The sequence below is a fragment of the Syngnathus scovelli genome, chromosome 20 (assembly GCF_024217435.2).
Source record: "Syngnathus scovelli strain Florida chromosome 20, RoL_Ssco_1.2, whole genome shotgun sequence".
Taxonomy (NCBI): Eukaryota; Metazoa; Chordata; class Actinopteri; order Syngnathiformes; family Syngnathidae; genus Syngnathus; species Syngnathus scovelli.
Genome location: NC_090866.1, coordinates 4,754,222 through 4,781,785, shown reverse-complemented (window position 1 = coordinate 4,781,785; position 27,564 = coordinate 4,754,222). Strand labels below are relative to the sequence as shown.

The window sequence follows — 27,564 nt, the reverse complement described above, 5'->3', positions numbered from 1 at the left end:
AAAACAACAATGAACAATAATATTCAGCAAATGCAGCGCAATTCAACATCCTGCTGTGAATCAGTACTAAATGACACTACTGGTCATTTTTATGATTATGTTTGAAAGTTTATCCAAGGCTATAAAACACCTCTGAAGTACATTGTTATATTTACTGCATTTGTGTATATTTGCAAATTTATTTAAATTAACATAACGAAATACATAACAGGGCGGCTCGGTGGCGCACTGGGTAGCACATCCGCCTCACAGTTAGGAGGGTGCGGGTTCGATTCCACCTCCGGCCCTCCCTGTGTGGAGTTTGCATGTTCTCCCCGGGCCCGTGTGGGTTTTCTCCGGGCACTCCGGTTTCCTCCCACATTCCAAAAACATGCTTGGTAGGCCGATTGAAGACCCCAAGATGTCCCTAGGTGCGAGTGTGAGTGCGATTGGTTGTCTGTCTCTGTGTGCCCTGCGATTGGCTGGCAACCAGTTCAGGGTGTCCCCCGCCTACTGCCCGATGACGGCTGGGATAGGCTCCAGCACGCCCGTGGGGACTAAGCGGTTCAGAAAATGGATGGATGGATGGATGGATGGAAATACATTACTGTACTAACTTTCAATCAGACGTGGCTGTAGAGCTTGGAGGTGCCACACAGTGGCGCTGCTGCAGATCCCTCCATAAACGTCTGCATCTGAATAAAGGACCATGTTGCTGCCAGCCAGGAAGTAGTGCCAAGTACCGGGGCGAGCTCCGGTATATTTAACCGGCACCAGATCTCCTCTTTTGCGGGAGGTAGTTGGACCCATTATTGCAAGTGGGGACCGGAATCAGACGATGCACGCCTGCTGAGGTGCGCGGACGGCAGGGAGAGGGAGCCCGAGAGCATCGGTGCGGCTCATCCGGATGGTGCTGAAGCTGCTCACGGGAAAACTGAAAAGGGCGGATGCTTATGCTTTCCACTCGGTCAGTTTGCTCACCCTTCCGGATTTTTTGGTGTGAATCTTGCAACTGAGCCTTTTGGATCCCTCGGTGACTGAACCGGGAGAACTGCGCAGGGAGCGTGTGGGGGAGTCAAGCCTGCGCGGCTCCCGGTGAACGCGGACGCCGGGCCTTGGAACGAGTGGGGGATGCTGGGCAGATGACTTGAAGCACGCAGAAGAAAACTACTAGGAAAAGCGAAACAAAATGGAGGAGGCTGCTCTCAGAGCTTCTCTGCCGGCTGCGCAGGCCCCCGAGGACGAATCCATGACACAACAGGACGAAGCCCTGCTAGAGGAAGAGATGGAGAGACTGTTGGAGGAAAACGACTACCTGAAGGTTGGAAACGCATGATAGTCAAACGAGATCAAATCTTCGAAAGACAATAATAAATGAATTTGATATATTGGTACTTCTATGACTGATAAATGCTGTTCTCTTTTTATTTATATTTGACATTTACTTCCACATTTATCAGCTTACACTGATGCTGTTGGGTTAAAAAGACAATGCTTAATTTCACATGATATATGCATGAATTTGTAACATGAGTCTTGCTATTGCATGGATTACGTTGGGGGCTGTTTCTAACATTTGGATACACCAAAATATTAGAGATAGCTTTCAGCGTGGCGCAGTGCATCTTTAATTTACTGATTTATTAATAAACTAAACTACCACAGCAATAATAAATATATTAAAAATACATACATGAAGAAAAGGCCTTAGCTGAGGTTCGAGTCTGCGGACTTGACTAATATTCTTGAATGCAAAATTCTGTGCATAGTACGAGTGACCATCCTTTACCATTTTGACGACACTTGAATCCAAGCAGACGGTTGACTAATTGTCTATTGATCTGGCTCATATTGATTTCTAAGATCAATGAGATTTTGTACAACAGATGAGGCTGCTCATTTTCATGCATAATTATTTAAATAGTGTTTAGGTTTTGATGAGCCATCATTAGTAAAATGGTCTCAATGTCTTAATTTGTCGTCCAGTGCGAGATTGAGGAGATGAGGGCCGAGATGGACGAAATGCGCGACACATTCTACGAAGAAGACACATGTCAGCTGCAGGACATTAAGCGTGACCTGGAGCGGGCAAACAAAAACTGTCGGATCCTGCAGTACCGCCTGCGGAAGGCCGAGAGGAAGCGGCTGCGCTACGCCCACACAGGGGAGATCGACGAGGAGCTGCTTAGGAGCCTGGAACAGGACCTCAAGGTATGGCCGGTGCGCTTTGGTCACGGGAGTCAAAATCAACATGTCGGGGGCTTGGCCAGGTGGCCAAAGACGTGTCGGTGAGGCTGCACCACGAGCTGGAGAAGGTGGAGGAGACCCGCGCCAAGACCGAAGATGAGAATGAGAAACTGAGACAAAATGTCATCGAGGTGGAGGTGACCAAACAAGCCCTGCAAAACGAATTAGACAAAACTAAAGAGGTAAAGAGTTTTTCAACGTTTCAGTTTTCTTTTACCGTTTTGGCCCGAATATAAGACGATGTTTTTTGCATTGAAATAAGACTGAAAAAGTGGGGGTCGTCTTATATTCGGGGTCTACCGATTTTCACTTGTGCGCAGCGGTAAATTAAAGGTTGTTGGTATCGACTGAGTATGTTGCTGTGATCGTGTGCGTCTTTGACACAAAGTGAGTGTTAGAGATTCACTCACTCCAACTTATTTCGCAAGAACCACACGGGAGACAAGTAAGTCCTTTTAGACACCTGCAGGTGGAGAGTCCATTCGTCACTGTGCGTGCAGCGATGTTCGAATGGAGGTCTGAACTCTCCACCCTGCAAGGGCATATTTATTAAGAGAAACAGAGTGGGGGTATGAGTAGGCTGAATAGAAAGCCCTTGTCCTCTAGTCAAAACATATCAGGGGATGTTTTACAACCTTGTGGAGGATGGGACAAGGGAGGTTATTTATTACCGGTTGCATTCCAACATAATCATACGATAAGGATAATCTGAAAAACCCTAACAGTGAGCATATACATTTCATTGTTACTACTGTTGTGCCGTTTGTCCGATCGCGGTTTGCTTCGTGTGCGTGCCGTTTGATTGACAGCTCCAGCGCGCTCCTTTAAGTTTGCCACGCATTGTACAAGTCGCTGTTACGCAGCGCCACGGCGACTAACGGTCGGCAGCAAATGTATTTTGTTGTCTTGATCGATGACTTATGTTTGGTGTGTTGCCGAGAGTACCGTATTTGCCGGTGTACAGGTCGACTCGGTGTATAAGTCGACCCCCTAAAATTCGACGGAAATTTACGATTTTATGATATATCCTTTGTATAAGTCGAGCTCAATTGTTGCATTATATTAAACTTCAAAATTCAATATGCGAAATTTATTGACGAAATGTGTTCAAATTCCGGGAGGCCGTGCGCATGCGGCTGTTTATAAGCACCGCGGAGGAGATCGTGGCCGGCGAGCTCGCGCACGCCGCCCGGCACCAACGGGAGGCCGGAAATAGCTCCAAGCCGAGCTGATCGGCACTTTATAAGCACCGCGGAGGAGATCGCGGCGCCTCATTTGACTTCCAGCGGCCGGCGAGCTCGCGCACCCGCCCGGCACATTCGGGAGGCCGTGCGCACGCGCCAAGTGGCCGAAAATAGCCCCCGCCGAGCGGATCGGCTGTTTATAAGCACCGCGGAGGAGATCGCGGCGCCTCATTCGACTTCCAGCGGGCCGCGCACTCGCGCACGCTGCCCGGTTCAAATTTTCTAAGTGCAACGCACAATGAGATGCATGAGAAACGGCCTTGGTTACCATCACATTTGAAGCGATGAATACGAAGTTAAATTTTATGACTCGGTGTATAAGTCGAGGTCGATTTTTTTCGGTCGATTTTGGATCGAAAAAGGTCGACCAATACACCGGGAAATACGGTATTTCATTTATGGTTATTTATTTATTTATTTTTTGCCAATAATTCAGTAAAGCAATCAAAACTGAACCACGTCTTCCCTCCTGTGTTCTGACCGACACCCGGGGGCGAAAAGAGCATAACCATCCGAGCCAACCCCCTATACAGTCCTCAAGCTCCCCAACAATAGCGGTAGCAGTTTGCATTATTTTATTGCAATGTTTTTCCTTATTCAGATTTGTTTCAAGACCACAGTTAGACTTCACTTTGATGGTTAATGCAGTTATTGCAATTTAGTTGTTTTATCACAGTAGATTGGTTTATTTACGTTTTAAAAATCAGAAGCCATTCATTTAGAAATGTGATTGCACTTTAGTTTACATATTTAAATGTTCAGATATTATGATGTGATAGACATTTTTTGCATGATTTGAATAAGGCAAAATAACATGCTTTTTCTCTCGAAGATATTGATATAATCATTTGTTTCAGATGTAATTATTTTCTGTATACAAATTAAATTTGGTGTTCAAAAAGTCTTTTTTCAAACTTGAGTCTTGAAAAAGAGGGGGTCGTCTTATAATCGGGGTCATCGTATATTCGGGCCAATACGGTATTTATTTTTTTTAGTTTCAGCTCGAGCATGAGTGATCCACTATATAAGAACTTGAGTGGCTACGTGCAGTTAGCTATCTAGCTATCTTGAAGCCTCTGGAAGGCATCTCTTACAAGAAATGTGTTGACTGTCATCGGCTTTCCCACTAAAAGTTTGTATCGTTGACTTCTCAGAAGAAACGAGGAGGTAAAGACATTCAAAGGACCGACAAGAAAGTGGCACAGACTCCCACTGAGGTGAGTCGTCAGTTCCATTCCAGGGTGGCCATTTTAAAGCGTCCATTATCTTGTCCTCAATTAGGCATGCAAGTGAATCGAAGCTTATAACAACTTTTACCCGGAGAAACTTCCTCGGAGGAGGAAGGAAAATGTTTGGTTTTCTTGACTGAAATCCTGAGCTGCTTTTTTGGGGTCTCGAGAAAATTCCTCACTTGATCTTGGGCTGACTTTTTAAGAGGTTTTGGCACAGACACTAAATCTTCTCTTTGCTCTAATCCCTTAAAATCTGATGACACGCACTTCGTCTTGAATTCCTGAACATGACTTTCGCTCTCTGTCCAGGAGGACAACGAGGACCTTAAGTGCCAGTTGGCCTTGGTCAAAGAAGAGGCCATCCTCATGAGGAGGAAGACGGCGACCATCGACAAAGAAAAAGACCGTCTGGAACAAGAGCTGCAGAAGTATCGCTCCTTCTACGGCGAATTGGACAGCACCCATCCCAAGGGTGAGGCCGGGGGCCCGCCCTCCACCCGTGAGTCCGAGCTCAAGCTTCGCCTCCGCCTAGTGGAGGAGGAGGCTAACATCCTTGGGAGGAAAATCGTCGAGTTGGAGGTGAGCCTGGGCAACAGCATCAGTTACTCGCGGATTTGTGACAAAATCGCAAACTATGTCTTGTCGTCTCCAGGTGGAGAACCGAGGCCTTAGAGCCGAGCTGGACGACCTCCGTGGTGAGGGCGAAGGGGAGGGTGGCTCCGGTGTGGGCTCACCGGGCGGCCCAGGCTCGGGTCGAGGGCTCGGGGACGACTTGACGGAGCTCAGACAGCAGCTGCAGCTGGTGGAGGATGAAGCCGAGCTTTTGAGGAGGAATCTTGCCGACGCAGAGGATCAGAACCAGAGGGTGACCAATGAGCTGAACAAAATGCGATTCAAAGCCGGCACCCACGAGGGCGGGGCCCGGCACGGGGGAGTCTCGGGGGTAGGGGGGATGGACGGAGCGAAGACAGAAGCCCTGCAGGAGGAACTGAAGGCGGCCAGGCTTCAGATCAATGACCTAAGTGGCAAGGTATGACAAGTTTGTTCACTTAACATCGTTCCAGATTTGATTTGGCTAAGAACGGAATCGTCCACCCTCGTATTTTCAGGTGATGCAGCTTCAATACGAGAACCGCGTTCTGTTGTCCAACATGCAGCGCTACGACCTGGCGTCCCACCTGTCCCTGCGGCCCAGCCCGAGGGACAGCGACGCAGAGAGCGATAGCGGCGGCGGGACGAGCGGCCGTCGTGAAAGCGACGAGGATTCCACGTCGTCCCGCCTGCTCCCCCCTCACCGCAAACGGGAGGGTCCCATCGGCGGGGAGAGTGACCCGGACGAAGTCAGAAACAACATCAGCGGGAGTCGTTGCGCCACGCCCACCAGGGGTCTCCTCACACCGTCCGGGCCCGAAGGGGCCGCCTCCTCCCCGCTGGCTCGCTTCCTGCCCGGCGGGCGCTGCGGCCTGCGCGACAGGCAGCAGATGATCGACATCCGCGTGGAAGCCGAGAGGCTCGTGCGGACCATCGACCGGCTGATCGCCGACACGGCGGCTATCATCTCGGAGGCGAGGGTCTACGTGACCAACGGCGAGCCGCTGCAAGGCAGTGGCGAGGACGACGGGTGCCGCATCAGGGAGCACGAGCTGCTGTATCGCATCAACGCCCAAATGAAAGCCTTCAGGAAGGAACTACAGGCCTTCATCGACAGACTTGAAGTGCCTAGACTGGAGGACAGGGAGGCCGAGGAGCCGTTGTCGGTGAGAAACGGAAACTTAGCAGTCCCTCCAGGGAATGCAACATTTGGTCAAACTTGGTTGAATATGCATTAAGTGTAACCATGGCGACCACTAATTCCTGGAGGGACTGACTGACTGACTAACTGAATGGTTCCTTCTGGTTGTTCTGTGCTGATTGTAATTCTTCTTTTCTTCCTCACTTGCAATCTCATGTTCCACTTTCCAGATGTTCCAGCCCATCGTTTTGCTCATCCTCATACTTGTGTTGTTCTCGTCCCTCTCGTACGCCACCATCTTCAAACTGGTCTTTCTCTTCACCCTATTCTTTGTTCTGTGATTGTACTACGCCTTCCTCGCCCCACCGCTCCTTTCTTTTATCTACATCCACCCCCTTGTTAGTTCTTCTCTGTTGATTTGATATTTTTTGTTCCTTTCCCCCTCACCGCATTATTTGTTGCCAAGGTTACCAAAAAGCACAGGGGAAAACGCTTCACTTGCCTGCCACGTTCCCGTGACCCTTAACGCCCCACGGAATAAGTCCCGGTAAAAGGTGAGCCTGTGATTTGTTGCGAGTGCATTCAAAGTGTTGCGCTTATTTCAGCTGAAAAAAAAAAGTTCGATTATTTTTCAAAATTGTTCAGCCGTAAATGATTTATGATTGTTGATGTTGGCTATACGGTAGGGATAGTAAACCTCAGCGACCTTTGTGTCCAGATTTAACCTTGCTTGTAAATATATTTTGGCTTCAGAATAGCTTAGAACAGCCGTCAGCTCTTTGCTGTTCAAAAACATGTTACATACCCAACCCCCGCCCCTGCTGTCATCACCCAAAGCGGGGGACTGTTTGTTTTTATCCCTGCCTTTAACTCCTTCAGGGCCCGTGTTCTCATTTATTAGGGAACGGCAACAGGTGAAGCTTGCGAACGAGCAAATTCCGACGCCTCCAATGTTTTCCAACAGCAGGGCCCCCGGCGATTAGAGGACGGGAATTAGCAAATGAGCGGTGGGGCGGATAAGGCAGACAGTAGCAACTGGCAGGCACGGGTTCGACTTACAGCAGGATGCCCCTGACATTCCAGGCGTTTGTCGCATTTAAACATCCTGGACGTTAGGAGTCATTCCCGGAATATTTGCTCACTTGACGTAATAATTGGGGATGAGGTTACAACGGATTAATGACATTTCCATGCTATTCAATGGGGAAAGGTGATTTGAGATACAGTACAAGTGTTTTGAGTATGGTCGCGGAACAAACAAAGCTAGTCTCTCAAGGCGGGTGCAGTATATTGTGGATTTCCACCTTGTGTGGGTGGGTGTGGAATGTTACCCCGGTGATAAACGGGGGTCTGACTGTATTGAATTAAATATAATTAGCCACTCACTTGGCGTCTGTTGGAAAAAACGCTTAGGGTCACAAGACAAAATCTGCCCGGACGCCTGCGAGCGGAGTAGTAACAGAGAAGCCGATTGGCTCGGAGACGTCGGCGGGCTTAAATAGCTAAGTAAACACTTACTCTCGCTCCCACCCCACCTATGAATAATTTTAGCCAGGATGCTGGTGACGACAGTTGTCCTATTGGAGTCTTCAGATGCTGGAATAAATTTGACATTATGATATTGGAGCCCCTCGCAAGCTCCGCCTTCACAGATAAAGGAGGAGGAGGTTGTTTACTCTTTTGTTCAATGACTTGACCTCAATGTGGGGGTCTGACTTTGGGGTGAGGTAGGAGCGGGCGGGAGAGAGGCTCTTTAAAATGAACCCACCCAGCTTTACGTAACACTAGAGAGGAAAAACAAGGGGACTGGGAGTGCAGACAGACACTTGAAGGATTCAAGGCAAGCGGGGTGACTCAGAACCAGGGACTAGACCCAATTGGGGGATTTACTGGACTGAAAGGACAACTAATCTTTAAGTTTTCACCTGGAACAAGGTTGGTAATCATTTTGATTGTTGGCAAATTTCTAATTGGTATTTGGGGCGAGAGAACTGGTCGTTGGTCAATCACTAAGTGCATATAGACCATTAAACAATTCACACCCGTGTTCATGCATATCGACGAGAAGTTCAGTGACCCTATTTCAAGACCACTTTTGGCCATAGTAAATAAATGTAGAAATAATATACATTGTACATAGATATCTAAATATTATGAGCAGATTCAATGTTTTTTCATCACAGTTTTGGCCTACACATGGAATGCATTTTTTGTTACCGCCATGTTTATTTTTATAAGCTACATTCCACTGCAATCCGATTGTTATGCAATTCTCCCAAAAATCATTATAATTGCTATCAATCTGAGAATTTTCTCATCTGAAATTATGACTCCTTAAAAAAGCAGCAGTGGTCACATGCGAAATAGCAATGACATGAGCAACAGGAAAGCCTGGTGTCATGCTTCAGGCCACATGTGTGCGCTCATGGGAAATGGCCGCTGGGACGCATGCCTGGCGAGGTTTTCTTGCTATGTGGCGAAGTGTGCGCTCATGTGAGGGAAGGGGTGGCTAAAACGGTGTCACGTACTATAGTGCTTCCGGCGGTGTGCACACGTCCAGCGGTGGTGTGCACACGTCCGGCGGTGGTGTGCACAATTGCTGTGTTTTAAACAAATTCATCCAAACATTTTTTGAACATATTGGTGACTGTTTTATTTCAAAAGCCAATGTTTTTGTCTTTCTAGTGTTTCCCCGAGTCAGCCATCTATCACTGTGGTGCACTGCGGCATTCCTGCCATCACTAACAGACGGGGGAAGTGAAACGCAATCGCCATAATAAAAAAAAAAAAAGGGGGCCCTCAGGGTGTCGCGTGACCCGCGCCATGGCGGCTATTGATCTGGAGCGCGGGCTAGAACACGGCGGGCGAGGCTGGGGGAAAGCGAGGCCTGACATGATGGACAACTTTGACTCTGAGATGCAAGAGTGGGAGGACCAGCTGCAGGACATTCAGAGGAAAATCGAGGAGGTTACAACTCAACTTGAATATGCACTTCACTCGCTCTTCTGTGGCCAGGACGTGTACTGATTGACCATCACGTGTTTGTCAACCGGATATCAAATTAACTTTTAGCAGTCCAAACAATCATAGTGAACACACAATATTCAAAGGCCGGGTTCTTCACTGTCGGGAAGTATCAGAAGCTCAAGACTAAGTTAAAATAAATAGTTAACTAATAGTATAAAATAAATGAACTTCTAAAATAATATGCGTATGTATAATAGAATGCGCTGCTGGTGTGTGTGTCCTATTAGCGTGCCGGCACCAGTGTTGTGGCAACGATATCGACAAATGTTCACAGGATAATTAAAACGCGCGCTGACAGACTCGCTAAACTAAACGCTGTCAGACTCGCACGCGCATACTTTGAAAGCCAATCCTGACGCAAGTACGTCGGTTGCCATGTAGAATATCATGCGGCGATTGCGACAAGCCGAGCGGCAAATTACAACGGGCAATAATCTCTGTTCTCTTTTCACGTTTTAGCTGTACAATGAGGTCCAAGCACGTCGAGGAGGAAACGGCGCTGCCCCATACAACCACAATAACATCGACGTTGGCCCCGGAAACCACGGTGACGGCATTTTTACACATGCCCATCAATGCGACCGTCACCTTGGCGACGGCCACCCCGCAGGCCACCGGAACGGCATTTCAGACATCGGAGACTTTCTGCAGGACTACCTCGGCCACAGCACGCACGTGAATCAGAAGAACAATGGCGCTCGCCACGTGGTAAGCACTAAGACAAATTTGAAAAGACTCTGAAATGTAGTAATAGTCATACAAAGATGACGACGATGAAAGGGAATGTGGTCGCTGGTCTCAAAGTGGCACACTTATTTAAAGCCTTGACTAACAGATGCAGGTAGACTATTTTGAAAGGCATGCTTGCTTCTCTTTCAGCACTTCAGCAACACCATCAAAGTGAGTCAGGATTTGCCCGTGTACCAGGACGAGAGTGGAAGAAGAACAGCAAGTCAAAGGTACAGAAGATTACTTTCTTCCAGATGTCCCACATATTATTTTTGTACACACTGACTGTATCCCGTTCTGATTTCCTCTATGGTCTTTCTCAATCCAGAGTGGGACATGAGCAGTTTTTGGGAACTTTTGAGGAGCTGGAAAACCGAAAGAACAGAGCACCTTATGCAAAGAGTTGCCCCAACAAAGAAAACTCGGTCACCAAACCCCCTCTGGGACAGAAGGAAGCATCCCCGCCTCGCTCCACCGTTCAGCCCATGACAGCGGAATTGCCGACCACAGAAAGAAAGTCCTACGGCCCCGGTGTGCTGGGTGACAAGAAGTTGGGCAGCCCGTCCATTCTTAGAAAGTTTGGGGCTATGCTCCATGAGAATGAGGGCAAAACGCTCACAGATGCGGGCGTGGTGACTTCAGAGATGAAGTGCCTCAGTCCCGGAGGCCAGCGCAGGGGGGCTGCAACAGGGCCTGTCAAGATCCCCCCCCAAAAGTGCAATTCTGAAGTGGAACACTGGGGATCAGAACCCACAAGACATCACCACAAGGACCTGCGAGGAGGATCCCAGACCAGAGGGCAGGTTCCCGGGGGCCCGAGGAACAGGCCCAGGTACAACAGTGCGGCAGACAGGGACAGATCGAGAAGCCATCAGGGGGAGCCCAACATGGACTACAGGATCCACAGGGGCAGGTTGGTGGGTCAGTCAGAGTTTCCTGGTTCCAGAAGAGATGAAGGACTCATTGAGTTGCTGGACATGCTGGAGATCCAACACAAATACACTTCCAGGGCCTACAAGACCAATCCACAGCAGGTATGTTCTCCGGTGTCTTGAGCTTCTTTCACACTATCGTACAAAAGTGGCCTTGCGTCTTTTGTCATTTTTTCCTCACAAGAAAACTGACCGGTCTTCTTTCCTCTTCATCCAGGTAAACCCACCCCAGTGGTCCTCGGAGCCCAAGACGAGTTTCTCCCGGCCCGCCCGGCCGGCCAACCAGCGTCCTCCTTCCAGATGGGCGAGCAGAACGCCGAGCACCTTGATCGCGGTCCCCATGGGCCCTAACTACCGGCCTCCGAGCCCTCTCGTTCGGCCTCCGAGCCCTCTCGTCCGGCCCCCTACCCCCAAGATCAGAACCCCCAGCCCAGCCCTCAAGCTCCGACCGGCCGTTTGCTACTCGCACCCCACCGAGACCGTCATCATGTGATCACGTTACATTTCCCAGACTTTCTATCCATGCCACATTCTGTGTTAATACTATGGACGGCGTTACAAGGGCTAAGAAGTTCATTCAGAGTACGGAAATTCCTTTGAGAATTTATTCAATCCATATCCTTAATATTTACCTTGAGGGCTACGTGCACGTACACAAACCTTAAACTGGATCTCAAAGATACCAAACAAACGCTTAAAAGGAGTTTCCGTATTTGAGTGCTAGCTAACATTCTTTATCATCTCTTGTGTTTTTTTTTCACTTGGTCAACATGTCAAATTTTTGTTTAGCTGCTGCTCCCTTTAATCCACATTTCGGTCCTTTTGTTGTTGTTGTTTATTTATGGCATTTCATTCATTTCTATTTATGTACTTAAGGATATTGCATGCAGCTCAAATTTCATGGGCGGCAATGTGCTGTTAACATAACAGTGAGACTTCCAGTTTTATGTTGTCAAAGTATACATATACAATATTTATTATGTCCAAACTACTCATGTGGTGACTATGATATGCCTTCATGTATTTTTTTTTTGTCTTGGTAATAAATGTAGTGATTTGACAAGTATATTTTTTTTATTATTGAAACATTACATAAATCTGATAAGAGTATTGGGGCCTTACTGCAAAACTTGACATGAATTAAAAAAAAAAAAAGTTAAAAATTTAATATTAAGGATTAGACTGCTTGTAAAAATAACTATCATATTATTTATTTTCTCGCAATTGTATAAATAATCTCATAATAATTTTTTGATACATCAAAGTCCATGATGTGATTAAGACATACCAATTAATGCATTCCTCTTTTGTTACATCACTCACCCTGCTGGCGCTGTGTGGCAACACGGGGACAGAAATAGCGAGCGTGACGCGTGTTTTGGTGCCAGAAATCTTAGCCCACTTGCTTGGGAGGGCGGTATAAATAAAAAGCGCGAGGGTGTGAGGGGGACTTTGCTCGCTCATTGGTCGCTCACCTCTCGTTAAATCAATACAGAATGCGTGCGGTGACAAAAATGTCAAAGTGACGGAATTTATCACAATGTTCAGTCATGTGCTGCGCCAGATGGAATCTTCTAAATTCCCGCCTCCCTCAAGCGTCCATATTGCAGGCTGGCACCTCCTCAGGCAGCACGGGGGTATTTTAACGAGGGGTCCCATTGGTCCTCTCGCCCCTCATCTGACCCTCGCTTCGTTCTTCGAAAGTTGACAGCGTGTCGTTTATTTGCTGCTGTCACATTGACATCTGACTTATGGTTTGGCTTACAGATGCTAGAGGAGGTGGACGCAAGAGATTTTTTTTTCTTTTTATAATTCAAGTTATTCTGGGGTTTTCTTCATCAAGATGCCACCCCAGGACTACTTTTTCCCTTAAACCTTCTCAGGACCCTTAAAAAGCAAAATTTTACCGAAGCATGGAACTGCCAATGTTGAGTAAACATGTTTGACTGGTGAATATGTTGAAACAAATTGAAATATACGTAGGTACACAATGGCAGTTCTATTCGTTTCAAAAGGAAAAGATGATTTTTGAATATTGTGACTTAAACATGTACCTTGAGGTGGTTATTTTTGTCATTATAATCCAAAAAGGCATGGAAAGACAGTGCCCTTACGCCGTATTGGCATGCCACCTCTTAAACAATGCACACTGCACTAAAGTTTATATAGCTGCGAGCGCTCAAAGTGAGCAACCGAATGCCAGGCTGGTGCCAGGCAGACTCCACAGCCTCCATTCAAGTGGCTATCATATCTTCAGCGCCACCGTGATAACGGCCACGACATCTGTTGAGTGTGAGGTCCAGACGGCTGACATAGCGTCTCCTCGCCGGTCCGAGGTCCCTCGTGTCGATCTCGCGCTCTCCGTGTGCCCTCTGCCCCCTGACCGTTACTAGCGAGGCAAAACCTCAGCATAAAACTAGTAGCCCACTCCTCGTGGCACGAGTGAAATTCTACTGGGGGGCTTGAGACTCCCTGGCCTCTCTGTTAAAATAGAAAACATTTCCCCCCCTTTGAAAGACGAGCGGCTACATCTCGTCTTTCAAAACAACAGCGTTCCGAGGGCACGATGGGGGTTGATCTTGTCGGATTAGCCGGTGTTGCCCGGCAGAGGAAGCTCGGGCTACTTGTCATGTGACGAATGACCATATTTGAATTTGGATTGTGGGCAGCGAGTGTGACGACGTATGACTCCTCACACATTTAGCTCGGGGGAATCGAGCACACCGAAGAATAGCGTCTGGCACGGCGGCCGGGTCTCTTTCGTAAACGCGTGATATCTACGATCGGACCAATTGCAATCGGGCATGACATTAACACGACGGTTTAACGCTTCATGTTTTTGTCTCAAGTCAAGATGGTGTCATGGCTTTATGCAACATGGCTTCTTTCAGTCCCATGACATATGTAGCTAATTATATTCGCATTACCTACACTGAAGCTTAATAAGAATAATGTATTGGAGAACGCAAACATGAGGCAGCGGAACCCGGCAGGGATCGTAACCAAGATGATATCAGCGCCGCGTTGTTCTAAATCCAGTGTCTGTAAATGCTCAGTTTGACAGATTGATGGGATGCATCAAAATATAACGCCGCCAAGACACCCCGGTGAGTGTCGCTTAGCGCAGCGGCCAGCTCCCAACAAGTCAGAGACCCGCTCCCAACAAGTCAGAGGCCCTTGCCAAGGCCCGGTTACACTATGTACCGATGCTACTAAACAGATCGGGCTTCTCATGAATTTATTTCCATAACACATGAAAACTATCTGCTATTTATTTTTCTTAATTGACAATATATTGTGAATGAACATAACGTCTGAAATGATTGATTTGTCTAAATGAAGCCCCTTAACTCACGTCTGCAGAGTTCTTGGCTTCAAAGGACATCTTGCTCTATTTGTTTTTTTTTAACTGAACTCCCATACTTTGCTGTCATCATCGTCCAATCTGCGCGCGCTACACCCAGAATATCGTCTTTAAGATTTGAGATGTCATCATCGCGTTGATGCATCGCCGTTATAAATGGTTCGGTACCGGGCGGTTTAGCGAGGCGCGTCACTTGACAGGCGCCGATCCCGTTCGCCTAGTGAGGTCATCCCTGGCTACTGCAGGCGTGAAACGGATCCCCCCCCCACACACACACCCTTGACATAGACACACGTTTTGAAATGCTGCGGCGATGACAGATCTAAAGCAGTTGAAGCTTTATGCCCGTCTTTGAGAGTGCATAATGGAGCACGATTAAATTCATAAATAATCCCACACAATAAAGCTATATGCAGTACGCAGGTGGCGAAAGATGCGAGACAGGACTATTTGCAGGACGTTGGGATACTCAATACTGTGGATTTTCCGCAATGTGTAGAGAGAGGAGGTCCCAGTACACAACATGAAGGCCTCTTGGCTAAAATTTGGAGAAATACGGATTGAAGCAAAGAATTTTGTTTAACGCAGTTTGTTGTAAGACTTCGGTGCAAATCGAAACATGCAAAACAACAACAAGCTCAAGCTTATATGTTGCACTCCACGCGGGGCACTTAGAGCGCAGACGTGGGTGTTATAGCACGTGTAAAATGTCCCCTGCCTGTCTGTCTGTTATGCGGCCATATCATGTATGGCTGCACTGTAAATATACCACATACATCACATCATTCTGTCACTTTGACACGGCCATCCCATCATGTCTTTGTCCCTTCTTATAAGCCCCGACATCACGCACCTGCTGTCCTAACATGATCACGCCTCCGCCCCCCCTCTTTGCTTCCAATACATTACTCATGTATGAACACAGCCTATATATGAGAATTAAAGCATACGCCTGACCTTTCAGTCTCTGTGGTAGCTTGACTCAAGAGCACAGAACTGTTTTTAGTGATTATAGGAGATAAAAGAAAATGATAGAATTTCATGGTGAATGTTTAACCATTTTACTATACTTTAAGTTCACTCTATTTACCATGAAATACAATTACTAACGTTAACACACACAAAAATTAATAGAAATACCACTAAATATATATTGACACATTTCATCATTTCAAATTAAGTTTCAGTTTTGAAAATCCCGAGGTCAACCGACCCGATGCTTCACTTATTCAACAGTGTTCTCTTGTGGAGACATACATTTACTGCACGTATTGGTGGCATTTTAAGGAATTAAGGCACACGCTTAAATAAACACAAAATGGGACGGGTTAGCTCATCCGCCTCAGTTCCAAAGTTCTATGTTCGAATCTCACATCATGTAAATGTACAAACAGTATCCACGCGAGATTGCTGAAATGCACTTTTCTTTGGAGTCAGACAGTCCTCGCTTGACTTACCCCAGCCACGAAAGCAGTAACGTGCGGTGAGGGTTGGGGTTGGTAAGGCAGGCTCACTATCGCCCCATCCTTGAGGCAAAGGTATTGGCTGCCTCAAGGCCCGTATTTTCCCGCTGACTGCAAGCACGCGCCGTTTGCACGCGCCGTTTGCACGCGCTCAGTACAGTGTGTGAGTGGTGCACACTCTCACAGGCATGCCGTGAGAGGCACTACCTGTCACTGCCTCAGCCTCCATGATTCTCATCTCCCGTTGTTATTTGAACAAGAAATACAGCTATTTTGACTATGAAAATGATCCAAATGTATAGGAAACACACCAAAATTGCATTAAAAGCACAGACCACAGGACAGATATTATATTATGTTTTATTATATTATTCATTTTTTCACAACTTGTGGTGACAACTGAGGAAACCACGTTGAGCCCTTTACTGCCCCTGGTGGCAAGGTGAGGCACTGCCTCACCTGCCTCCTATGAGTGCACGTGCCTGCACGAAAGTCACCTTCAGCTTTAGCTGACGTGGAAGCGGTAGCGTGGAGGCTCATCAAACTTCTTCGCTGTCAGCACAACACACCATGTCAGGACATACGGTAGCAGAAAATGCTCTGCACTTTAATTCAGACAACAATAACGGCATTTGAATGAACAAGATTTTTAGAATCACAGTATTATCAGAAAATAGGTGAAGCTACATGAATACATTCAAAACGTATTATGACATTTACAAGAAACATTATTATGAAGAGAAAGACTTGACAAAAACAGTCTCTTTAGATCTCACAATACTGCCAAAAAGTGGCCATTTTAATACCACTGAATGAATATATTTCCCATTTAATGTTGGAAAAAAGCTACAACAGAAAAACATCTGTGCTCGCAACTAGGATAAATAAGACATGCAAATATATCATAATGAAATGACATTAATCTGCACATTTGTCTCAACTACATATATTATATTAATAAACCCAAGAGTTTTGTTGGATTTGGTCCACAATTTGGGAAGCGCGCTATCCGTGCCTCACGGCAAAAGCCATAGTCTGTTATCCATTTTAGTCACTGCGTGCTTGTTTTATTTCTTCAGTTTCAGGAAAAGGCTAAGACACCGAAACAAAATTTAGACTTACACAGGTTGGTTGAGTTCAATCACAATTCTTGTTAAGAAAGCTCTGTTTTCAGGAAAGTACAATACAGCGCTGGGCCTTTCGTGCGACCATGCTCAAGAACAGAAAGTCTCCATTCAGAAAAGGCAACGTTCAAGGTTCTTTGGTCAGCTTATATTCAGTTGTACACGCCAGCGTTGGCCGAGTTTGATGGGTGATGAGTCAGGGGGTGTGGCAAGTTCGCAGGAGAGTTTGATTCCATGGGAGTGGGTGCTGGTTTGGTGAGAGCTGGTTCCGTGGGGGTGTGTGCTGATTATGGGCGATTCGGTGTGTGTGGGGGCTGTTGTTTTCCATCCCGTCTTTTGGCCTTGGCGATCATCTTTGGCCAAGTTCTTGCTTGTTTTCCTCCTGCCGCTCTTCCTCTGGCACCTCTACCGGTTTTATCTCCAAGTGTCCTTCCTGTAAACCATTCTTGCACATACATCCACTTCGCCCACTGTCGCACACCGCCCATTCATCATTCTTTCAATTTTGTCATTTTGTACGGAATTATGTGAACTTTTGGCTGTGACGTCATCAATTTGATAATGTTCCCTGACTATGCAAAGTTCTTACTCACCACTTACCATGCATTTGTTTGTTCGTTCTTTTGACACATATCTTTTCATTGTTAGGCAAAACATTTTCCTCTGTCCAGAACGTTCAGTAGTAATCCAAAACTGGCGTCTAGCATTAATCAAAACATAAAATATAATCAAGTACTGAACATTTTTAAACAACTTTGGCAGTGTCCGTGATTTAGAAAATCATCAGGCATGCATTAAACAGTTCCTTAAGGGTCATTAAGCTATTCAGGCAATGTATCAAAAAACATTTGTTATTTTTAGAGTGCACAGAAATACATATCAGATCATAAAGTTATAAAAGCCTTTGTCATTACCACCTATCAAAAATGTCTAGTTATGTCTTCTTTATTGATTTGGTGAGTAGGTATAATTATATGCTTAAAATGTTTCATTTATTGATTTAATATGTGAATATACTTGTCTGCTTATGTACTTTATTCAATGAGCATATCTGTTTTTGTAGCCAGGCAGGACTTTTTGTATTTCGACCGCATTTCTTCAGTATGTTAAATGACATCACATTGTCAAATAGCTGAGGTTGGGCTAACTCACAGCTCTCACTTACAGTATGTTGCTAGCATGCGAGCAAGTTATTAATAAAATGTACAACTCACCCCCATCATATCTTGATAAACTTCTTGAAAGGGCTTCATTTGTGTTAAAACATTTCAGCATGTTCGCATTGCGGGAAAACAGTACGTACATCAACGAAATACACGAGAGAAAACAGTTGCGTCAAGTCATTGAAGAATATGAAAACCGTTACACAGAGTTGAGAAAACAACAAAACAGCTACTTTTAATTGAGCAAATTAAAATACCACAAAAATAAAGTGCTTCACAGAGACCGAAACAATGACCATCAATCAGATCATAAATGGTCTTCATCCTCTTGCATTTTTCAGAACGTTCTAGAGAAATAAAAAACAAACAATAGTGAATGATTTAATATCCAGGCTGGGATGTAATATTACTACCAACAACTGATACATTGACATGAGTAAACGTTCATTGTTTACAAAATGTCATAGTCCACACTCTTCTTAAACAGTACTTTTACGAGTCTTTACACACCTCTGTACGTTTACTCAAGTAGAGAGTGAGAGTATTTTTAACAGCGCAGAAACAAAACTGCATTGGTGCTTGCGGAATTACCTTGACGATTGCTTTGACGTGGTGGGCCCGAATTGTTCCGGACTTTTGCTCAAACGCTTTGGCTTTTCCCTCTTGGGCCAAATTGTTGAGGAAAAGTAGAGTGAGGAGCTCCATCTACGAACACATACGTAGTTAGCTCAACAAGCTAAAGGTAGCCCACGTAAAGCGGTCACAAATGCCGCCTTACCATTGCTTCAGATGACGGTCTGACAGTATTGTTAAACTCCATCTTTGATTTGACACTTGGCTTGAATTTCGGCGGTTTTTTCAACATAATGCAAGACGTTTGAAAGGTTCAAAATACGAGAAAGGCGAGTTTACGGTTTCAAAATGCCCGCTTTCGAAATTTTCCGGGTTAGCCTTCTTCTACGGTTTGTCAGAGTTCCTGTTTTCTCCAACCGTCATTTCCGCCGATCAAGTCGAGCATATTTTTTTCTTTAAAAATGTACGTTAAACAACCAAAATGTGAAATGAGTAAAAGTTGTATTCCTTATACACATATTGTGTTTTGAATATAGGCGATTATTATGTATTTTTAAAATTTAATCCCACGAGTCCCATAGATGGACGGCGCTGTGCGTTCTGTGTTCTGCATATTGAGGGTAGAAGAAGTAAGAAGACATGGCGGCCCCCGACGACAACATGAAAATGCTCCAATTTCTAAAACTAATTGGCCATCTTAAAGTAAGACACTAATAATTATTTATATTTGTCTATGTACAATTCTTCAAATGAGTTTGTATTACCTCAGGGTTTTAATCCTATTCATTTTACTTTGAATTTCTGCTACAACCTCACAGAAATTGTCATTAATCAAAATAAAACGATAGACTGGAATACAAATGTTAAGTTAAAATAAATTATTTTATATCCTACTAATAATTCCTGCAACAACGTTGACTAAGGTTCTTCAAACTTGTTAAATGAATTGTTGATTTAAGCAATCAGATTTCAAATACATCTTGACAGGCCCAGAGCATTGCCCCTCAAAGCCCTCAAAGCTAAACCTGTTACAACAAACTTCGACTTCGTGGCACCTTTGTATGCTGTTTTAATATGCACAACCAATAACTCTAGTCTTTCCTGGAGAGGGTCCCACGGACAGGCTGGGTGTACAGAAAGGTGAAGAACCCAGAAAGTGTGTCAGACCACATGTATCGCATGGCCATGATGTCTCTGGTCATCACAGATCCTAAAGTGGATAAGGACAAGTGAGTTAATTTGCAGTTGGTCTCCTTTGAGCGAGTAATCGTTATTCTCTTTTTTTCCCCTCAGGTGTATCAAGTTGGCTTTGGTTCATGACATGGCCGAGTGCATCGTTGGAGATATCACGCCGTCGGACAACGTCAGCAAAGCAGAGAAACACCGGCGGGAGGAGGTGAGCAGGCGGCGCAGCTCTAAATGATGTTTATTTATAATGTATTTTCCTTCAGGCAGCCATGAGGCAGCTTTCAAGTCTGATGCCAGATAGCCTCAGAGATGAGATTTATGCACTATGGGAGGTAAAGTTAGAATGCTTTACTGGCTTTATCCTCAGGCCTTTTCAGATTTAATTATCCTTTAAGATTGTTATACAATATTGGATCTGACATTTCCAACAACGGAATTTTTTGTTTAATTAGGAATATGAGCATCAGAGCAGCGCAGAGGCGAGGTTGGTAAAAGAGTTTGACCGTCTGGAGATGATCCTGCAGGCTCACGAGTATGAAGAGCTAGAGGGGACGCCGGGGAAACTGCAGGAGTTTTTTGACTCCACTCTAGGTAAGCACAACATCCGCTTGGCATTCATTTTCACAATAGATGACATACCTGGTGTCAATTAGAGCAGTGGTCCCCAACCACCGGGCCGCGGACCAGTACCGGTCCGTGGGTCACTTGGTATCGGGCCGCCAAGCCACACAGAAAAAAAAAAAAAAAAAAATTTTATCGACGATCAATTCAGGTCAACATTGGTGACACCATTGCTTAAGTGCTTGGACCCATTCCTTATGTGTCTAGAAAGTTGATCATGTCAGAAATGCATAATGCCCTACTGCGAGGTTGGTGTGAAGCCTGGGAACGCGACCATGTCAAGTTGGTTCCGAGGAGCAAGTTAACAATTGGTGGGTATACACTAGGCATCAGATCAACTCGTACCCTCACCGGGTAATTTGGTTTTGGCTATATTTAAGATAATTAGCTTTGGTCGCAGTGACTGTATGATAGCATAGCGGTTAAGCCGATGGCCGGTGAGCCATTCTTTATTACTTTGTGTCACGGGTTCAAATCCCGCTTATGACTATTTTATTTATTTTTTGTGTTTGCAATTTCTTGCAGCCAGTTGGAAATGTAAACTAGATGTTTCGTTCAACGTTTTTATTGAGAATTTGAACAGTTTCGCAGTCAGGCAAGTTCCATATCACTTGTGACGAATCTGCAGTCATGAAACACAAGATTGTGCACAACGCTTTACCCTAACAAGCGCAACTGGAGAGATAACATGGGAGCAAGTTAACCTGTAACACCGCTCGTTTGAGAAACAAGCTCAGTGCTCCCACTAATTCAACGTAATGGTGAGTTTTATATTTATGTGGTTTATACTTGTTTTTATGCCAGTCGTATCATTTTATTTCATCGTATTTATATATTTATTATAAATTTATTATTTATTTATATAAATGTATTTTTTATTTATATAAAGGCCAGTCCGCGAAAATATTTCTGACACGTAACCGGTCCGTGGCGCAAAAAAGGTTGGGGACCACTGAATTAGAGGGTATATTGAAGAAAATGTTTTACAGGGATGAATGATTTTTTTTTTTTTTTTTGTGCCTTTGCAGGTTGTTTCCAACATCCCGATGTTCTCCAGCTGGTGAAGGCCTTGAATGATGAAAGGAGAAGTCACATGACTAAAAAAAACAACTCTTAGAACTAGCAATGCACTTCAAACGTGTCACGACCACAACATTTTTTCATAAGTTCAGTCATCAATGTCAAATGAACACAACATTCAATGCATTAAGTGTCGTTTTAAAAAACGTTTTATTATAAAACGGGGTCTTAGATGTACTTGAGTGTAGCTCAACATAAGATCTGTTAATTGTGTTAACATTTCAACCACGACAAACAATATTAAAGACAGAGATAACTTCAAGCAGGCTGAAAACTGGATTGTAGGTTTGATCACAGGTAAAAATAAGTTGTTCCCCTTAAAAATCTACCCCAATGTATAACATTTATCAAGTCAAGAGTAATTTTTTTTTTTTATTCTGTAACAAAAATTTAATAAAAATATATTCTGTATCAATTCGAAATTAGCGTTTTTACTTTGACCAAAAACATTGTGTACAACTATCTTTCCCCTTTAGCATTATTTAATTAGCCCGGAGTGCTCAATTAGATTTTGTTTGTCATCGTGGCAGTTGTGGGAATCCCGCAAAAAAAAAAACAACTTTAAATGACATTACATGCTCACAAAATGCACAAACAGTATCTCGCATTGAGAAACTGTGCTGTGCTCGTTACATTTACACATTACGTAGTTAGAAAATATACATCAATATTTGAAAATATCAGCCGATAAATGTTGCGCAATAAATTTAATGTTTCTGTTCAAAATAAAGTGAAGGAAGCGACCACAGTAAAGTGAATTAGTGGGGAGAACTATTGAGTACTGTATGATGTATTGATCTGCCAAACCAATCACAAAGTGTATTTCAATATACTGTAACATGATCCTACAAAATGACACAGTCTACTACTGCGACTTCTCAGGCGTGTCCGTCAAGTTGTTTGTGGGCGTGTCTTGTGAGCTGGCCTTTGCCGTGGAGGAGAGGACATCCTCGAAGCTTCCTCCTGCCCCGGGCCCTCCAACTTTAGTCTAGCAAATGTAAATTAGAAGTGGAAAAAGCCACAGACTCGAGATTCAATACATTTAAAGCACGTGGAATGTATAATCATTTATTTGTACACACTTTGATGCTCGACACCGTACTCTCAACTTTCTCCTCGAAAGACTTGAAGCTGGGAGAGTTTCTGGGAAAAAAAAAAAAGAAAATAGAAAAAATAAAAATCAACAAATGTAATTCCCATTTAGTATAGTCATTCTTTATTTCTAGTCACACACACTGCACATTCATACGATTACCTCATGGCAGGCATGCTCATGGAGTGTGAGATGGAGTAGCTGTTTGCAGAGAGAGGAGTTAATGATGATCAGAGTTAGCGGCTAGCACACAGACATGGAGGCAGACGAGAGGCATTAAAAAAAAAAGGCATTTAAAAAAAAAAAAAAAAGAGGAAGAGTTCAGAGTAAGAGGGTACATTGGGAAATCAAGCATAGTATTGCATAAAACAAAAGAATGTAAATGAAATAATTTTACATGATAGCAGCTTCAAGTCCTTACCCTATGGAGCCGGACCTTGAGCGCATGCAGGAGGAGGCAAAATATGAATGTTTGAAACTAGACCATTAAATATGTTTTAAAAATGCTATAATAGGGCTTTGTCAGTTGTTAAACAGGCAAAATCGTAACATGAGAAATGAGGCTTAAAACTACACAAAGACAGATCACAACAAAGCTGAATGCAAGATGAGCACAGCAAAAAGCTAAAATCATGCTGGAATTGAACAATTGCACAATTCGCATGAACACACACGGCGGTGAGAAAGTTTTAAAAGTAATCATTCAATTATTTTGTCATCAATCATAAACTACGGCTTGTGTTTGTGGTTAGTTCATGGTGATTAACTATGAAATGTTCTTAAATCGGAAACGCGCGTCAGGCAAAACCATCGCACTGAGTACAGAAAAAAGACATGCCTTATAATCTCACGCACATGCCTTATAATCTCTCTCGCGCGCGCGCACGCGCACACACACGTACACATACCTCCTAGGAAATAGTAACTGTAGCCCAGCCATGCTGTATGAATAATACATTTGTTCCTTTTCAGTTAGATGACATTCAGTTCAACTTCAAGTGTACATGCTAATGCACTCACGTGATTATTAGCCATTAGCTCAACACACGAATGCTCACAAGTGAAAGGTAAATTAAATGAATGATCTTAATTTATATAAGCCGAGCACATGTGCAATTGTTGCAGTGCACCTCACGTCTCCAAACTTCCTGTTGATGGCGCTGCCCAGCGTGCTGAAAGCCGCCGTGGTCTTCTGACCCGCCGAGCTCAGTGTCTCTGATGTTCTTTTGTATCTGAGTAGCACAAGAGAAAATGCCTTGCATGAACATGAGCAATTCATGAGCATTATATTGATTATCCGGCTAAAAATGATTATTAAACCTTGAGGTGCAAATATTACTTTTGTCCACTAGAGGCCACCATCCTCTTGTCTGTGACTTTTAGATTATGTACTACTTCAAAATGTGTGAAAACATTTTATTCCTTCTTTTTTGCACTCGTTCCCACCTTGCTTACTTTACAACACATATCTTAAATATGTTATGTCAACACTCAAAATGATTCATGCAATCCTTTAATTGATGCGAGACACTTAGCTCTGTTTGTGTTATCCTACACCGCTGTGCTTCATTATTGATGAGCATGAGTGCACCACAGTAATTGTATTTTCCAAAGTGCCACACACACACAATGTTTTGAGCGTCACGCTGTGTGTGTGTGTGTGTGCGTGTGTATCCGTTTGCTCTTACGCGGTGGAGCTCTGCATGTCTGTCCATCCTCGACTCAAGTTGCTGCGTAGCTCGCTGAGAGGAGTGATGCCCAGTTTGTGCTTCAGCTCGGTGTGCCGCTTCTCTTTGGACGCCAGCACCTGCTTCAGCGTGCTGATCTCATCTTCCAGCTGCGCAAGGGGCAACAACAAGCTGATGTTATCGCCCAAACGACGCCGCCATCGACACTGTGCGGTGGTACTTTGGCTAATTCCAATTGGATCTCCTCTCGCTCCTCCTCAGTCATGATAGAGTTGCTAAGGTTGAGGTCCGACGTGTGTTCATCTGTTTCCCTCAGGGGTTCAGAGTCAAGAAATTCTGAAATACACACAGACACACGCGCACGCACATGCACACGCGCACGAACACACACACACGCACACACACACGCACGTTAATGTGCCACCAAAGGCCTGAAAATTCGCCCATTTATGTGTTGACCCAGTAAGAGATGAGAGCAATTTGCATTACTGTACTTTTTTTCTGGTACATTCAAGTGTTGTGTTCCCATGTGTTTGGATATTTTCTGAATCCCTCCCACGGCAAACTGTTAGATAATGTGTGGCTGCAGCCTGCTGTAATCCATTTTAACAGACGTGGATTACGTCGCTCACACACAGGCGTACACATGCACAAGAGATTTTTTTTTTTTTTTTTTTTTAAATGTACCTGTGAGATACGGTCCATCTTGATGTAGCACAAAGTAGAAGATCAACATTAGTGACACTTCTGAATAGTCACATGCACACGCGGACATCGCGAGTCATTGAATTGAATACCAATAAAAAACAAAATTAAAAACGCCACAATACATTAAAAATGCAGGCAGTTGTGGAGCTAATGACCATTACAAATGATCAGTCACGCTTATAGTCAAGGAAATCCTCAGTTTTCCTCAACAATGACTGAAGGAACCATGTGGCACAACATCAGCACTCCTCTGAGCCGTTTCCTTGGCTAGAACCGCTGTGTCAGTGGTTTTCACCAAGTCCTGTGTCAAAATGTCTACTTCCGCATTTGAGTTGCGGGAAGGAAGCCTTTTGGGCTTTGCACAAGCACAAATGTGTGACAATTTCCAGGAAATGAAAGCTCTTAATTATGAAGCTACAACATTGTTGTTTTTTTTTAACCATTTTTACATTCTACTGATCTCTATTGTCGTTTAGAATTAACATCAAAGTGCCCTCAGGCTCGCATTACTAAGGTCATGTGACCAACCCTATAAAATAGGTGAGCCATGACCAAAGTAAACAAAAAAATACCCATGGGTGTCAATGCAAAACATTTTCTTTTTAAACGGATCAAACAATGGTGGCTCTTGTAGTCCAAAATCTTTCAATTTGGGGCACTTACAAGTCAAGGACTCACTGCATATCGCCTTTAATTTGACAGGGAGAGACTTGACTGTCGCACTTAGAACTGCATACAGTGCACTCATTTGTCTCGGGCCTCCCTCTGCATTTTTTTTGTGTTGCCTTGAATACCTCTCTGGTCACAAGATTCCCATTTGGGTCATGTGGTGAAACTAAATCAGAGGCCTGGGGATGGTCATACAGTAACCGGAGTGCAACATAAAAGGGTGCATATTTGAACTTAAAAAAAAAAAAATTCAATTAATTTCAGCATGCGGAAAGTTTGGAAGCTGTGCCTCACTAGCTTATTGACAGACTAGCTTATTGCTTACCACCAAAACAGGGAGTCACTTATAACTTGAATGCAATTAACTAACTCGATCAACAAACAGCATCTGACAGACCTGAACTAATCAAATGAGAAGCAAAGCAACACAGACTTATGACTAAAAAAAAAAAAAAAAAAGGCCAATAGGTCCGGTTCAGTTATCTATGCCACCAATTGATAGTGGGTGGAACAAGGAAATGCTCATCCGCTCAGTGGCAGAGGGTACATAAGTAACCTGTCGATCCAGTTTTTGTGACCTCACCAAGCAGAAATGCCACAACCGATATCACTGAAATTTACTTGCAAATGTAATCGGGGTGGAATATGGGCCTTTTTTTTTTTTTTTTTTAAAGATGAACACAAAGCTTTTATTTTGGTGGATGGATAGCAACGCTTGGCTAGTGGACACACAGGGGCACTGTCCGGTATTTTAAGGTGCAGGAATAAACAAAAATGCATTATTTGCAGTAAATAAATTGTATTTTCCTACAAAAAATACACTATGCCTAAACGCTCAAAATGTATCTTTTTAGATATATTGCCTTTACTTTGTTCTGACTGTCCTGCAGCAATTCATGATGTGGGAACTATAGCCACACATCAATTACAGTTACAGCCGTAGAAAATGGGGGTTTCCACAAAACAAGTGACATTTTCTTGCTGGATAGGGGGGGAAAAAATCCATGTACACAAGCTTGACCTCTGTGTGTAAAGTCGAAAACAGCAAAAGTGCCATGAAGTGGTCGCAAGTGATGACGTCAAATCAAGTTCACCTGTGATAGCTTTAACTGAACGCTATTTGTGATCTGAATGGGGCCAAATCTATTAAATTTTAACATTTGGTAGCTTTTATGAAGAAATTAAGTTGTGGATACGCGACGTTTATCTTTTGTGGCAAACTCGTGGACGCTCTAAGGACAGCAAGTACATTAAAACAGAAAACCGGGGGGCTCTCCGTTCAAATAAGCCACGTACAAGGGCCAACATTGAATTACCTTGTTGCCTGGTCTCCATGTCGAACTTCTACTCTGTCCCACGCAGACACGTCACGGTGTCGGCAGGAGGTTGGCACCGGCGTCCGGGTCAGTTTGTGGGTGCTGTCTTCTCTGCTTTGGCTGCTTGTCACGAGATAGGACAGCCCAAGAGGCGGGACATAGCATCGGCACGGGCCAATGAACGCACGCGCTGCTTGTTGGTACGTCCGGTTACTTCCGCGTACGTTTTTGTTTCTTTAATCCATTATTAATCCTACTATTTGTGTACTCTTGGAAAATAAAAAAAAAAATCCAAAGTTTAGTAGTTTAATCCATGTTTCACTTGGGGCGCCAAATCTTTATTTAGGTGGTGAAAAGTATAAAAAACGATTCCTGTCGTGTTTTGGTGCTCT

At 44.4% G+C, this 27,564-nt stretch overlaps 5 protein-coding genes and 1 long non-coding RNA gene across 20 annotated transcripts in view; 4 read left to right on the top strand and 2 right to left on the bottom strand.

The window, feature by feature from the left end:
* Positions 1-27,564, top strand: part of LOC125990042 (clathrin coat assembly protein AP180) — a 128,289-nt gene that overhangs the window by 47,639 nt on the left and 53,086 nt on the right. The gene's annotated exons all lie outside the window — the stretch shown is intronic.
* Positions 1,018-6,852, top strand: LOC125990040 (microtubule cross-linking factor 3-like). 2 transcript variants are annotated; one of them, XM_049756649.2, is made up of 8 exons: positions 1,018-1,300; positions 1,966-2,190; positions 2,250-2,408; positions 4,625-4,687; positions 5,012-5,281; positions 5,355-5,732; positions 5,860-6,459; positions 6,665-6,852. In XM_049756649.2, the coding sequence occupies exons 1-8, from the start codon at positions 1,169-1,171 to the stop codon at positions 6,773-6,775; spliced, it is 1,938 nt and encodes a 645-aa protein (XP_049612606.1). In that variant the 5' UTR covers positions 1,018-1,168; the 3' UTR covers positions 6,776-6,852. The 2 variants fall into 2 exon arrangements, with proteins under 2 accessions (XP_049612606.1, XP_049612605.1); XM_049756648.2 differs by having other exon boundaries at positions 5,812-6,459.
* Positions 6,803-12,188, top strand: LOC125990044 (uncharacterized). 2 transcript variants are annotated; one of them, XM_049756673.2, is made up of 6 exons: positions 6,803-6,988; positions 9,120-9,401; positions 9,921-10,169; positions 10,341-10,420; positions 10,519-11,224; positions 11,340-12,188. In XM_049756673.2, exons 2-6 carry the CDS (start codon positions 9,258-9,260, stop codon positions 11,613-11,615), a joined length of 1,455 nt encoding a protein of 484 aa, XP_049612630.1. In that variant the 5' UTR covers positions 6,803-6,988; positions 9,120-9,257; the 3' UTR covers positions 11,616-12,188. The 2 variants fall into 2 exon arrangements, with proteins under 2 accessions (XP_049612630.1, XP_049612629.1); XM_049756672.1 differs by lacking the exon at positions 6,803-6,988 and adding an exon at positions 7,003-8,369.
* Positions 16,523-18,561, bottom strand: LOC137839773 (uncharacterized). Its single transcript, XR_011085982.1, has 2 exons — positions 18,288-18,561; positions 16,523-17,773 (listed from the first exon to the last, which is right to left on the bottom strand). It is a non-coding gene; the product is annotated as an uncharacterized lncRNA (long non-coding RNA).
* On the top strand, positions 19,251-22,285 carry hddc2 (HD domain containing 2). 2 transcript variants are annotated; one of them, XM_049756712.2, is made up of 6 exons: positions 19,251-19,511; positions 19,905-20,038; positions 20,103-20,205; positions 20,261-20,329; positions 20,450-20,588; positions 21,647-22,285. In XM_049756712.2, exons 1-6 carry the CDS (start codon positions 19,449-19,451, stop codon positions 21,733-21,735), a joined length of 597 nt encoding a protein of 198 aa, XP_049612669.1. In that variant the 5' UTR covers positions 19,251-19,448; the 3' UTR covers positions 21,736-22,285. The 2 variants fall into 2 exon arrangements, with proteins under 2 accessions (XP_049612669.1, XP_049612670.1); XM_049756713.2 differs by having other exon boundaries at positions 19,265-19,511; positions 19,917-20,038.
* tpd52l1 (tpd52 like 1) lies at positions 21,830-27,341 on the bottom strand. 12 transcript variants are annotated; one of them, XM_049756697.1, is made up of 9 exons: positions 27,173-27,341; positions 24,700-24,815; positions 24,480-24,628; positions 23,922-24,023; positions 23,700-23,732; positions 23,213-23,227; positions 22,954-22,992; positions 22,781-22,841; positions 21,830-22,686 (listed from the first exon to the last, which is right to left on the bottom strand). In XM_049756697.1, the coding sequence occupies exons 1-9, from the start codon at positions 27,189-27,191 to the stop codon at positions 22,564-22,566; spliced, it is 657 nt and encodes a 218-aa protein (XP_049612654.1). In that variant the 5' UTR covers positions 27,192-27,341; the 3' UTR covers positions 21,830-22,563. The 12 variants fall into 12 exon arrangements, 10 of the variants coding, with proteins under 10 accessions (XP_049612654.1, XP_049612655.1, XP_049612656.1 ...); XM_049756698.1 differs by lacking the exon at positions 23,213-23,227; XM_049756699.1 differs by lacking the exon at positions 23,700-23,732.

Bases quoted from the DNA above. Each gene is read 5' to 3' on its own strand.
- LOC125990040 (XM_049756648.2), top strand. From the start codon at position 1,169: ATGGAGGAGGCTGCTCTCAGAGCTTCTCTGCCGGCTGCGCAGGCCCCC. The intron at 5,282-5,354 runs GTGAGCCTGGGC...TGTCGTCTCCAG, and splicing joins GGAAAATCGTCGAGTTGGAG to GTGGAGAACCGAGGCCTTAG. The intron at 6,460-6,664 runs GTGAGAAACGGA...TCCACTTTCCAG, and splicing joins AGGCCGAGGAGCCGTTGTCG to ATGTTCCAGCCCATCGTTTT.
- LOC125990044 (XM_049756673.2), top strand. From the start codon at position 9,258: ATGGCGGCTATTGATCTGGAGCGCGGGCTAGAACACGGCGGGCGAGGC. The intron at 10,170-10,340 runs GTAAGCACTAAG...CTTCTCTTTCAG, and splicing joins ACAATGGCGCTCGCCACGTG to CACTTCAGCAACACCATCAA. The intron at 11,225-11,339 runs GTATGTTCTCCG...CTCTTCATCCAG, and splicing joins ACAAGACCAATCCACAGCAG to GTAAACCCACCCCAGTGGTC.
- hddc2 (XM_049756712.2), top strand. From the start codon at position 19,449: ATGGCGGCCCCCGACGACAACATGAAAATGCTCCAATTTCTAAAACTA. The intron at 20,039-20,102 runs GTGAGTTAATTT...TTTTCCCCTCAG, and splicing joins CCTAAAGTGGATAAGGACAA to GTGTATCAAGTTGGCTTTGG. The intron at 20,330-20,449 runs GTAAAGTTAGAA...TTGTTTAATTAG, and splicing joins AGATTTATGCACTATGGGAG to GAATATGAGCATCAGAGCAG.
- tpd52l1 (XM_049756697.1), bottom strand. The intron at 24,024-24,479 runs GTAAGAGCAAAC...TGTGCTACTCAG, and splicing joins GACATGCAGAGCTCCACCGC to ATACAAAAGAACATCAGAGA. The intron at 22,687-22,780 runs GTGTGTACAAAT...TACATTTGCTAG, and splicing joins GTACGGTGTCGAGCATCAAA to ACTAAAGTTGGAGGGCCCGG.